The 14,175-nt window shown below is 38.3% G+C and overlaps 1 protein-coding gene across 5 annotated transcripts in view; it reads right to left on the reverse strand.

Moving 5' to 3' along the window:
* Window positions 1-14,175, reverse strand: part of CDK8 (cyclin dependent kinase 8) — an 80,982-nt gene that overhangs the window by 10,364 nt on the left and 56,443 nt on the right. For 3 of the 5 annotated variants that reach the window (XM_082043490.1, XM_082043492.1, XM_082043489.1), the window contains exons 5-9: window positions 13,658-13,715; window positions 10,768-10,899; window positions 8,568-8,711; window positions 6,453-6,522; window positions 5,335-5,407 (exon numbers count right to left, since the gene is read on the reverse strand). In XM_082043490.1, the coding sequence (XP_081899616.1) occupies window positions 5,335-5,407; window positions 6,453-6,522; window positions 8,568-8,711; window positions 10,768-10,899; window positions 13,658-13,715 (477 nt within the window). The remainder of the gene's footprint in view (window positions 1-5,334; window positions 5,408-6,452; window positions 6,523-8,567; window positions 8,712-10,767; window positions 10,900-13,657; window positions 13,716-14,175) is intronic. The other 2 variants (XM_082043491.1, XM_082043493.1) reach the window with 2 other exon arrangements.

Consider the following 14,175-nt stretch of genomic DNA (forward strand, 5'->3'; position numbering starts at 1 on the left):
CTCTCTTCTTTCTTTCCCATACTTCTGCTTTCCCTTTTATAAGTAACATAGTAATATAACATCTACAGCCCTGCATATGCTGCAAACTTTTTATGTTTCCCAATTGAACCTACAATAATGTAAATCCTTCTGCCAACAAATCATACACCATTTGGACCAACCTGCAAAATAAAAGCCTTTTGTTTGCGGACCTTAAGTACTGTGTGTACTGTTTTCCAACCAAAGGGGACCCAGGAACCTGAGTCACTTCTCCCCCCCACTCATACCTGAGGGCAGGACATGACACAAACAAAATAAAAAACCAACTTTCCAAAATGCCTGTGCTTGTTAAAGACAATGAAGATGACCATAAAGTATAAATATGCAGAAGACAAGGTAAAGTATAATGTTCTACAAAACAGTTGAACTGAGTTGAACTCAAAATCCAGCAAAACTTTACACTTTGAGAAAGCAGCTCTTGTTCTCATCGGCAAGCGTTAACAGAGGGCTAAGAAGCGCACTAGGTATTTTGCTGTCTGATGCCCAACTTTCAAAAAAAGCATACAAGATGTTTCAGTAACAGAGAGGAGGGCAAAAATCCTAATGTAATAAACAAATGAAAATTTAAGAAAATAAAACTGACCTAACCAAAGTGAAAAATTTCTATAAAAAGTGCTATAAACATTGCTAATTGGATGGATATGCTAGGAGAAATGCTTAGGATACATAGTCAGGAACTGCTCTTGAGTAACTTCAAATGCCAGTAACACACAATAACAGTCTAAATTCAGCACAATGTTAAAGATGGAAAGGTAATTCTGCAAAACATTTTCTCTGTTTGTACTGGTTTTCCTCCTCCACTTTCATTTTCTACCTATGTAAACATTTCAGATGCTGTCTGGAATTCATAGACTTGGCACTGCAGCATCTCAACAGTGATTTTCAATAAAGAACATATTAGAAACATCATGCTGTCTCCATGGGTGTGAAGATTTCTCTCCATTTTAGGAACTGTAGACCAGAGTGATTTTAAGTCTAGCACTGAATTGCAGTGATGCATTCCAAAACTAAGTGCTCCTTATTCAAAAGGTGTGGTGTATGTGCATATTTCCCCATCCACCCAGCAGTTTTGTGGAATACAGCTGTGCTCAACAAGCAACATATACAGGCAGAATGAGATAACATTCAGATACTACGCAGAAAAAGGAAAATAGTGTCTCTTCATGTTTCACCATAGAATACAGTGTCTGAGGCAAAACTACACCATGATGCTTGTCAAAGACAACGATCACAGATCTTCCAAAAGAACCCACTACGCTGTCAACCTATAAGCGGGTGGTTGTTCTGTTTGCTTTTATCATGGATCTAACAAAATATGCAGAAATGACACATGCAAATAATGTTCACTTTACATTTGCTATTCATACTTTTCATGGGACTAAATTCACCTTTTAATAAAGATGCAGTGTCATCATCTATGTCTGAAACAGCCACCTCCTTTCACCAGCTATTAAAGGAGCACACACAAGCACAGTGCTGCAGGTAGCTAAGGTTAGGAAAGTACATTTTCTCTCCTCAGCCTTCGGTTTTAATGGCACGGTTAAGAAAATAATAAATATGTATTACCGCCATCAATCCAGTTTTGTTTTTCACATAATCAATAAGGATTCACAATAAGCTATTTCAGCTCTCTGAGTCTGCATGTAGCCTTTGTAGAATATCAGTTTGAATAGAACAATTATTGTTCTCTCCAACAGCTCAAAAAGCAATCCTGGGAGCCAGAAAAGGGGAAGGCAAAAAATGAGAAAGAATTGCCAACAGGCTGAAAAACATCACAATCAAAATAAAATTGCAAAATTCTGGCTTAATTTCTGGCAATTAGGTTATTAGGCTGTCCATCATATGCTGACAAGATGTGAGCAAACCTGGTCATAATCAGCAACAGAAAACAGAAACCACAAGAAAAGTTTAATGATTGTGCAACTATTATCACACAGGGGAACAAAACTCCTACTGTGCCACTTTGTTCACATGCTAACAGAGAAGTGAATCTTCCACTTATTATTACAAATATTTTTCTGTTTTAAAAACTGTTCGATGAAAAGATCACCTGGATGAATGACATAATAAAAATGCAGTGAACTTTACTGCCAGCAATGAATGGGACAATCACTACAGTTCATATGGACCAAAGAAACAAAATAGAAGATGAAGCATCACTCAATTAAGCAGGGGTAGCAGCTCCAGTGTATCCATTTTCTAAGGCGTAAACAAATAAGTAGAAGAAAAAAAATGAGGAAAGTGGAAAAATATGTAAGCTGCAAAAGCAGGAAGGAGCCAAAGTTGTCTCACATTAACACATCAGTTCTGCATGTGAAAAGCGACTGTGTGTACGAATGCCAGTAAAGAGGAAAAAAATCTGGTTAACTCAAGTTGGGAAATCAAAACATTTAATTTTTGGCAATGACAACCATCTCTGGATTTACTAGTCCTAGAATTATTAGTCCTGGCATACTTTACAATAGTAGATGTAAACAAGTTTTTATAAATCTGTTCTGAAGCAGAGAGTAAGAAGGGCTGTGAGACAGCTTGTAGAACAGTAAGATCTTGGGCTGTCTCTGGAAGAACTGGTACCAGGAGATTGGCTGAACTTGTTCAGGCTCTGGTGGAGGGGCCCATCAGCAGTTCAGCCGAGTCTAAACAAGAGTGGAAACCTATGGTACTTTCTGATCTTGACAGCGCCTGAACAGTGTTTTAAGATGTTACTTTGGAAAGATCAGGGTATTTAAAAGGGGCCTGATTTCCAGTGAGTTGTTCTGACAGACAGCAGTTAGCAGAAAACTGATAAGACTCTATTAGAGCTAATTAGCTATGAACTTCACAGCACTTCCCTCACAATCTGTTTCTATGGGAGGAACAGAAGGAGGCTACATCTACCCTACTAAATGCCTTAGCTTGTGTGACACTAGCAGACACCACTCAAGTCGCACAAAGGTTGCTCTCTTGCTCTCGGTTTGTGGAGGGAAGGTGGGTAGAGGTCCAAAGCAGAACGAGCGGGTCAGACAGCAGTTTGACAGCGCGTTCAGTCAGGGGCCCGCTCCAGCTCCCCTCCTGGTCCTCCTGCTCAGTGCTAAGAGCTCTGACCAGGGAGGGAAGGGTGGCAGCAGCCCGGTAAAGGACACCATTCCTTGATTTTGCATTTTAACTTAACCACTGCTTTTTGGTATAAACACAAACATGCTTAACAAAAACGCTGAACGCATTCAAAGAGTTCACCCTGTTGTGATACCGCAAGGGAGAAGAGAAAACACTGTAATAAGTGTTTTAAGCTATTCTTGTGTAATTATCTCGTGTCTAGTTTTGTTGTTCTATTGAAAACAACTGCGAGACTGGGAGAGCAGATGAGAAATTTCAGGTCGGTTTGGCCAGAGCGCTCACAGTTCCCAAGAGAAGCCAGTTCATTCAGAGAAAGTCTTTTTATGGACCGTGAAGTTATACAGCAAAGCCTGAACTACTCGCTTGTACCTGAGCTTTGTGTTAGACCAGCAGACCAGAGAATGCTGAGAAAGAAATAGTTGAGGAATCGAGGAAGAGGAAAAGCACTTGCATTACTTGAAGATGAAGTCACTGGTCATGTTATACAGGTTGTTGCATGGAAAAGCTTTTTATCTCATATTGCCTACATATGATATGAAAATCTAATGAGTCTGATTTTAATAAGCAGAATTGACTGAGTTTGCTCAGCTATTCACCACTAGTGATAATTAGCCACTTTCAGATTTTGGTACAGCAACATAAGCTTAATTTTGAGAGCTTGAGACTCCAAATACATAACAAGTCAAATTTGTAGGTGACAAGCAGCATGCTGGTTCTCAAGGAAGGTGGAGTTTGAGAGGTAAGTACTGATGCATGCAGCTGAATAATTTTATAGAACATCAGCCTAAAGTGGCTGATGAGACAGATTGGCAAGTTCACTCAATTTGCGTAACTTATGAGTCGAAGGATTAATTTTTATTTCCAAAACCCATTCTATGCAGAACATCATATTCACCAGATAGTTAATGTTTTTTTGCTCTTTGAATGACTTAATTTTCAGAAATAGTATTTAGGCTTTGATAAGAATACAAAATATTATCTACTTGCTGTGTCAAATGTATCTTTCCTAGAGTCTGTATTCTCATACTGAAACATAACAACATCTAGTAAATACTAAAAATGCATTTACACAGCTCTGTTATAAACAGCTACATGCTAAAACCTGCATCAATTATGTGCAAAATGGGATGGACAGTTTTGCCTGCGTGTAACAGGCACTCCGGTTCTTAATATACCAACATAAACTCTTTATGCATTACACACAAATATACAGACTGCTCAGCAGCTTCCAATTCTGCTTTGATATAAAGATCCATCAAAAATCGAAAATCTATATCAGAGAGGACTAGTTTCCTTGCTTATGTAAACTTCTCTAATATTTCACCAGTTTTTCACTTCAGAGAGCAGAGACACTTCACAGTAACTGACACATAATGGTACAACCACCAGGTAATTTCCTGCAATGGGTACTTGATTCAGCTGGTAATATTTGCGTTTTTAAACTGAACTTTGAATATGCATTCTATTCTAACCTAAAACATTTAATCCAAGTTGGAAACTTCAAGATAAGGGGATTGTCCATTCAAAGACTTAAATTCTTTCTCATCCATATATGAAGTTTATTTTTAGAAACTTGAGTGTTCTTTAAAAGACAGAAGAAAAGGGCAACATCTGAAACAATGTACCACAGGCACTTCTAGGGCTAAGCAGGTGTACCAAGTGTACCATTCTAACTGGAATCTTAATTTAAAAAAAAAGTTAGATGTTCCAGAGGTAAACCAATTGCTGTAAGAGCAGTAGCAAGTTTTCATAGGGAAGCTACAAAGGATTAATGCACCAGGATAAGATGTAAGCTTAATAATGAATATCGAAAAAAATATGCATTTAGGATTTTTTTTAAATAAAAAATAGGCTGTCACAAGCTTGCAAACCAGCAAAATGCGTAAGAGTTGTGGCAACATTACAAATTTAACTACAAGCTTAACATGACTTAAAACCTGAAAATTTCTGATCTACCTGATACAGAAACTAAACCAATGAATGACTCACAGGCTCATTTTATCCATGTGAGAAGATGAAGGTTTGCAATTTTCAGATTGCAGAGTACTAGTTATCCCTAACATCATTTATAAAACAATACAATACAATATTTTATAAAATAAAGTTAGTCACAGAATACTTGACACCAGCTCAACTCTCAACTTGAACACCCGTAACTTATATGAGGGTTTTGATTTTTTTAAGCATGCAAAAACTTACCAAGTGGAATGCCTTACTATCTGGTTTAACTTTATGTTTTTCCATATATTTGATAAGACTGCAGTTGGTATACCTAGAGAAGGAAAAAAATGTGACACTTCTAATATGCAAATTTGATACAGCAAAACTCACTGATAGCCATGAAACATTGGTAAGAATATTTTAGTCTCCATTGCTAATTCACTAAACAGCGAAAAAGTCACAACTACCAACACCAGAGAGCTTAAAAATCATTCAGACACTACAGAAATGCATCTGTTTCACTCATATACTTGTAAAAACACATCACATCCACATAAAAACACATCTCCAACCCACATGCAGGCATCAAACTATCGCTTGGATTTAAACTGCCGTTCAGCAATTTTACTACTCTACGGTTTCATTCTGTGTATTTCTAATGCCAGTAAACAGGGGGATAAATGCTAAGCCCAGTTTAATACTCTCTCTTGCAATGTACAGGTTGCTACAAGAACATCCATGAATTCAGTTATTTGAAGAGGAGCTCAGAAATAAGGTTTCTAATTGGTTGCTATAGTATGGCAGATACAAGACACATATATAAGAGAACAGCCCCAAATCGCTCAGCCTGGCAACAAGCAACAGGGCCGGGTCTAAGCACCGGTATTAGACTCTGGCAACATGACAGGAAAACTGAAAGGTGTTATTTTCTCCAGCCTTCATGAGTTCCCCTGGACACCAAACCTGACAATTACACCCACTGTTGGCTGGAAACAGCATAAGGTCACTTATGCAGCTCTCACAGACAAATTGCTCCCAGTGCAACCGGCGTGAAGCAGCTGTGGCCAGCTGTGCTCAGCCATGGTCCCAGCTGTGTGGGGCCTCCCGGGCAGAGCGTTGGTTCCACACCCAACACCTGTCCCCTCACGCTCTGGCTGCTCTCCCGATTCACATCACCTCAACAAGCCAAGTTCACCATTACAAAACAACTTTATTTTTCTTTTTTTTTTTCTTTTTATTTTTCAGTCTAACTCATAACCATTTCATAGTCCTTGTCTGGCGTCTACACAGAAAACAGCCTGAGCTACAAGAAATTTAGGGTAGGAGAGAGAATAAAATATGCTTTCCTAAGAAAGCGCAACTCAAAGCAGACTTACGTGTTTCTCCGGAAATCTTTCATTAAAGTTGAATGTTCGGGCATCTTTTTTATGTCTTCCCAATCTTTATCTGCAAAATCAATATATATTAATAATTCTTTTTTCTTTCGCCCCCCAAGTAAAACAAAGGCTTTCCAAGTATGGCCATAGCCCTGATTTTTTTTTGTCTGCTTCTCTAACCTCACAGTTACTTATTTCTTTGTACTCTTTGGCTCATATTCCTTCATCACCTCTTCACAATAGATCTTCACAATACCAATATGTAAGAGGATCCAGTTGTGTTCTGATTAACTCAAGAACTTCAAACACAAAAAACAAACCACAGCTGCCAGCTACAGTGAAGATGCCCAAAAGACAAGACAGAGGAAAAACATGTCAGGCACTGTGTCTGTACTCTTCAGGACTGTTATGTTATTGAGGGACAGTTGTGATCTCGGGATGGAAGTACATGAGACTCTCACACACGCTGTCTCCTTCTAGGAGATTTTCAGTTCTGACAGCGCTGTCTTTAGTGACAGGAAAATGCCTGGGGGTACTGTGCAAATTGCTGTTGTCTCAACCTAAAAGAAGTACTGTTAGCCAACAAAAGGCTAAGGAAAAGTAACATTTGCACACTCAAAGAATATTTCATCTCAGCTTCTCTGTGTAGACAAAGCTTGAAATGGATTTAAAAATAAAACAAGGAAATCACTGCTGGCCCCTAGCCTCACATGTATTACAATCCGTAACTCCTGAAAAGGCTCTATAGGGCAAGTAGTTTGATTCAAGTCAAATCTTTACTAATTCTGCTTGCAAAACACTCGGAGCTCAAAAATATCAAGTGAATAAATAAATCAGACATTAATTATTTAATTATTATTTGTTTAAATAAAATATTATCCTCTTGCCCTATCCCAAAGACATATGAAACTGTTTCAAATATAGCAAGTGTCAATTAAAAAGCAAAAGTTTTCTGCATTTCGACAAGAAATAATATTTCTTGGTATGAACCAAAGACCTTAGAAAAGCAAGATCAGACCATTAGACAGGATTATTTGAACCAATCAGAAAACAATAATGAGAGCATAGTCTACTTCTGTAAGCTACACAAAGACAACATAAAACTCAAAGAAAAGCATAAGAAAAGGATAAATTTTTCCAGGTGAAAACCAGAAAAGGACAGTATTGCTTAAAGCAGCAAAATTACGGGGGATTTTCAAGAAAATAAAAATACTTAATATGCAAAGGCAACACTGGCAGGTATCTCATGTAGCAGTGTAGAAGCAATGAAGTACATACGACACAAAAAAAGTCAAAGGGAAAAACAAGAGGAAATTGAATATCAAAATTCTAGAACCACACAAACATAAGGATGTGACAGGATGAAGAAAGTCCACCAGTACAGTAAAGAAAAAGATTATTAATAGCAAATGGACAACAGCAGAGAACACAATCAGTGAGGAGAAAGATAACCAAAAAGAAAAACAAGGCCCCTGTTATTCTGCCATCTGCAATCATGTGAACACTAGAAGACAAAGCATTAACTGAAAAGATGCAAGACAGCCTGTAGAAAAACAAGATATGACCAACACTGAGGGGAGAATGCAACAACTGAGAGCTACATGTATTTGTTTTGGTTCATGCATCCAGTTATTTGTTCCAGTTTGGAAAGAAATAAATCTCCTCCATATCACAAGCTTTCTACCAGGGCAAAAAATGAAATCCCTTTCCCTGCTATCAAATGCTGTGTTTAATTTAGCATAAGTTAAATACCTGCATAATATTCACTAAATGTATAGATTTTTGTTTGGTTTCATACAATCAGTTGCTTTCCAAATCTATAATCAGCACTGAAAAAACCACAGAAATACTCCTCCTGATTTTGGATCACCCACCATGAAACACGGTCTTTTAAAATTATAAAACTCTGACACACGTATACGCAAAGATAATGTTATCACTAATAATAGGAAAAATCTCTAATATGACCATTAGATTCTAGATTTATAACTCATGAAATAAAAACTGTGTTTGAACAGCTTTGTTGCTTTGATCAGCTGCCACCTTCATACGCAAAGAAAGCAATACAGATATCTTTCTTTGAACAGCAGTGAAAAAAAACCATACAGCATGTACCTGCAGGAAATCCCATTACATTGAATATTCTGTCCAGCTGGTCATGGTGATAAGGATTACTAGTTTTGATATCTTCTTGCCGACAATGGAATATTGGCTCTGATGTTAGCAGCTCTGCAAATATACACCCTATGGCCCAAATATCTTTAAAAAAGGAGAACAGAAAATAAAAAAATCAAATTAATCCTTCCAAAAGCATCTTGGTGAGGTAGAATGTTAGTTTTTAGCTTATCAGAGATAACGTACCTACACTGAAAATTTCAAGTTTCTGTAGCAAAAGTGCAACACTTCCTCGACTTTTAGCTACAGATAGAGGGATACAATTCAGTCACTACACAGGAGCTAAGAGTATCAGACAAGTTTGGGTTTTCTTTGGGTTTTGTTTGCTTGTTTAAGTGTAGTTACCATTTACTGCTGTAAGAAATTAATTTGATTAAGAAAAACACCTGAGTAAATTATTCAGGTAACTCTCCACACATCATAATAATGCAAATGAAGAAAAACCAACCAACAATTTGCCCATTCACTACCATACTGTCCCTGCCAAGAAACGTGCCCTCTCTGATCAGCCACAGGGTTTAATAAGTGTTAAATGACCCAAAAATACAAGTCAAAAAGCAATGATATTAGAATAAGCCAAAGGTTTATCTATAAAACGTTGTGGAACGAGAAGAAGAAAAATCGCCCCGTGCCCTGTACCTCACCCCTTTTTTTTAATGACATTCATTTTAAAAAAAAAACCCTAACCTGTTTTAACTGTAGTGTCCCAATTTGCAAAAGCAGATAGCGTGAATTTTCCCAGTTATTTTGCACGACTTTTTCCTAGTATATACAAAGACAACTTTTAAGTTACATAAAGTAATGCTACACTGAACCTTGAATGGACAAGAAAAGGTCAGGAACAAGGACAAAAGCGAATGATGCAGAGAGCATAACCCCATTTCTCAGTGTTTGTATACAGTCAGTTTTTATCTATGCTGAAAAAAATCATGTACTAAAGGCTGTGGCTGTCCATGCAGTTTCACATGCAGCAAGCAGAAGAAAATGCCAATAAAGTGAAGGAACGCACAGCAAAAATACAGTAAACAAAGCAGTTTAAAGGAACATAAGGAAATTTATTTAATCTATAAAAGAAACACAGCATTAACGGAAAACTAAACGAAAATACATTTAAGTCATAAATGTTAGAATTTCTGACAAAAACACTGACATAATAATAAAAAAATCTACTGATGAAGGTCTGAGGAAAGAATCTGGGGTTAGAGCAACACCATACATGCTGACATACAGCCTCCATGTTTGTGCAAAGTAAGTGGAGCATTGCAAGGGAAGTTATTTCCCTAAAAACGCTTGCCAGGTTGTAACGTATCTTTTAAACCACCAGGATAAAAACTTCCCAGTCATGTTTCCTACAGTTTCTCTCCCTTCCACAGCGAAGCTCTTCTCTCCCACTGAAGGTGCCCCTGTCCCCTGTTCCCCATCCCACAGCCACCGCACGCAGCAGCAACAGCAGAGACTGGCAGAGCCAAGTCAACCACAGCTGCTAAAATTCAGGCCGATAAGAAAGAATTAAGTGGTGAGGAGGGTGCAGCATTAAGCTGATGTAACCAATGCCATCCTCACAATGCCTGCATTCTGTGAGGCTGCAGGTTTACTGGATATGCCTGGTGCGTGACCCTGATCACATCTTGCTACTTCAGGCAAATTCCTGTTCACACTCACACTTTGAAAGAAGATGCAGAGTGAGGCTAAAACGCAGCTTGTTTTCACAGTTTAGTTTCAGTGCAGTCAATATATTCTCCATTCTGTGTGTCCTTATTTCATGTATTTATTACAGGAGATAAAAACCTCTGCAATGAAATTAATGCACTGTGCCTCAGCATCATACGGATTCTACTAACAGCCTGAAGGTGCATCCATATTTTGTATAACCTCTAACAGCATTTATGAAAATCTTGTGTGAAAGCCAACTAAAGATATATTGCATCGTAGGGCATATGGAGCCCAGAAACAGTTCATTCCTTTCTCTAGCCACAGACAATACTAAACAAAACATTTTGCCAAAGTTCAGTATTTCCTCAAGAATCAGTAACGTACCTTTAACTCAGCCACTGTCCTTTGTAGTATTTATTAATGCTTTGATATTTGAGTACATTTTGCATAAAGAACAAACCAGTACATTTTTATCCAATTTACTTACCAATAGCTTTGGTATAATGCCTTGCTCCAAGAAGCAACTCTGGAGCTCGATACCAGAACGTTACAACTACTGGATCCAAGTCTGCTAAAGGCTTCAGAGGTGAATTAAATAATCGGGCAAAGCCCATGTCAGCTGCAAAATTCAAAGAGAGATGCTTTAAAATTTTCTGAAAACTACCGACTGTATTTTTTTAAACGAACTGATCGTTTACTTGTTAGCACTACCATCACTGTGCTAAATAAAAACACAAACGCACACTGTAGCAGATATGAATTCTGTGAGTAAATTTTATTAAAGCTTTTGTAGAAGTTACTGGATCCCATCACCTCTAAAGTATATAATTATAAATCATTACTAACACGAGCCATTTAGAACAAAGAATTAACCATTGTTCTGAAAAGGTGCATCAACTCACTTCTCTCAGGACACTGGTAAATCCTGACTAATTTTACCTGATATTCTCCAGTAAAATATTCCATTATTACAGGATGGTCTTTCAAGAAGCAGCTTTTTAAATCTGAGCAAAATGCAAGTTCTGCAAAGGTTAGAATGATTTATAATACATACATGCACATCACAAAAGCTTCCTCCTCATGAAGTTAGCTGTAGCAAGATTTCCTTCACACAACAAAGCAACTAAGCCTACAGCACCTGCCTCCCTGCTCATTTTCAGTCAAGATGTATTTTCAGTCTCAAGAGATCGGTACTAAATATCATTTAGGCTATGATTTCAAAATTCTGTTTGGGGGCATTATATAATTAAAACCTGCTTTTTAGAACTGGTGGTATACAACTGCCTCAAAAGCTGTCTGAACTACCAAGTATAAGTGATATGGGGAAAAATGGGCAGAGACCACAAAATGCAACTTTCTCCCACCAAATCTCTTTCCTGACCTACCACTCCCCAAATCCCAAGAAGGAGGGACCGTGTGGTGCAAGGATATACACATGCTGAGAAAGACTTGAATGAAATGAGATGAGGAGCCATTTGGAGGGAAAAGGACCTACACACTACAGCTCACTGGGTGAGGCAAAACTGCAGTGTAAATATGGGTCGCTAACTTGACTACACAATCCTCAATTTTTTTTTCATAGGCATTCCTATTTATGATTGTTTTAATGCATTTAAAAATACAAACATTTTACAGTTTTCTACATTAAAATATTGGTTACTCAAGTCACTAGTAACTATGAAAAATAAGGAGAATTGTTGGCAGAAAGTGAATTTATGACTCAAAATGACACAAAAAGCCTATAAAAATGATTTTAAGTTAAATACCAGTTATGTATTTTTTAGAAAAAAATTAGTTACACTGGAAAAGTGGAAGCCCTTGGTATGGGTATACCTTCTGCATTCTTTTCCTGCTGTCGTAATATCTTAAGAAAATAAGAAAGAAAAAATCTACATTTTGATAACACACTTAGAAATCCAGGGTCCCCCTCCCTCTTCCCCCACTGGGAATGGATGGCTCAGAGGACTGGTGGTCCAATACAGAATCTTTCACCTGTCCATTAACAGAGTCTGACTAAATTTAGTTGTGCTCTAATGTATTCCCAAATGGATTCAACACTGTCAATTAAGAAATAAATGGGTGGTCTATGTGCAATTACAAGCAAGTAGTTGTGTACAGCAAATATCACCACCACAGTTGAACGTGAACGTGCCCAGAGGATGACCTACATTCTCAATTTTGGAAGCAACTGCTCCGTGAAGAATAAGGTAATAAGAAGAAATTTTCCTTCCGCTGTCCGTGCTGTACCAGTTTCATATGCAGAAGACCTCAATCTCTACTGTCAATCTCAAACCTCACAAGGGCATTAAAAACTTTCAGGGTAGGATCTGCAGCAGCATTCAGCCCTGGCCCATTGGCTCCTTGGATTTCAAAGGGCAAGGGAAGGACTAGAGCAGCACTGAATGCTCCAAGAAAATCCTACCCTGAATCATTATACTAGTGATTAACAATATAGTTGAGATGAACAAAACAGTAAGAGTACAGAGCAACAATGCAGAAGAATAATCTCATAAAGAAAGCCAGAGGGAAGTGAAAAAGATGAACTAGCTTTAAGAAAACCCTTCCAAACAGGGCTGCATTACAGTAACAAATATAAGTGTGCTGTGCCATCAGCAGTCTGCTGTCAAAGCACTGCCACCCTAATGCACAGCCTGTAGAGCTTATTACTGTTAGACTACAGTTATTTTATATTTATTTATTTACTTTAATTTAAAACAACTGAAGTTCTACTAATTATCCTCTCACTGTGAACACTCCCACCAGAAAACGTTACAACAGTGGGGAAAGTGTTGGGTCCTTCCTACCCTGGTATACCCCAGTTTAAGCATTTAGCAGTAGTTCTCACTAAGCATTTTGGCTGAATTACTGTGTTTTCTGGACTTTAGGACTCCTTGTGTTTATGTCCAAGGGACCTGGCTATCCCTTCAAGAAAATTTTGTAGGCTAAATGCCACCGCTGATTCCATTATAAAATTTAATGTTTGTAGTAATGAGTAGTTCCCTATTTAGATTTTATAAACAGCAGCAAGATAATGTCATGGCATTACAGGGGTAAATGGAGGAAATTTTAAAATCCCATTTCTGACTCCTTCTTTCCCCTAGCTAGCTCTCATCTTTAAGCCCCGTATCAAAATCCCCCATCCCACACAAACACCCACTTAAGCAAAATATGACATTTTCCACTTTTCATTGATGAGGCTACAGCATTTCATCAGAACTGGTGCATGGGGCTAACATCAAGAAGCGAGTCACTCAGAAAACAGCATTTAGGCAAAGTGCCCAGGCACATACTAGTGACTACTTCAGGTGGTACAGCTGCACCTTCAGAACATTCTAACTTAAATGCTACACTGGGACTTATCAAAGATGTAAACATACCAATTTTTACTCTTCCTCGCTCAGGACCTTCACCCATAACTAAAATATTAGCAGGTTTCTGTGGAAAAAAAAATAAATATACAATACATATACCACGACAAACCTAAACATTAGTCTCTGAAAAGTTATTTAAGCTTTGTTTTGCCAGTTTTAAACCAAATTTGTTTTGATAAAAATGACAAGTTTCTCTGCCACAGTAAAACTGTGCAAGGACCCAGACACAGGCTTTCCCTGACTGCATCTTCCTCATGTTCTTTTCGGTGCTCCAGCACCATCCACGCTCCTTCATGGACACCCTGGGCTCTGTCCTCAACCCGCCTGAGCTGGCAGTCGCCGAGCCACCAAGATTGGTACCGAAATTGCCCTAGATGCTTTTGGCGGGATGCAGGCCCCTTGCTGCCCCCACCCCGCGCCCCAGCACGGGGACAGGGAGCCAGCTCTGCAACACGCTTGGCCCAGAGTCATTAGGCACGTTTGCAGACACATTTGACATTAAAAAAACTCCAAACCTGAATGAG

This window comes from Streptopelia decaocto (genome assembly GCF_964273445.1).
Source record: "Streptopelia decaocto genome assembly, chromosome: 1".
Lineage (NCBI taxonomy): Eukaryota > Metazoa > Chordata > Aves > Columbiformes > Columbidae > Streptopelia > Streptopelia decaocto.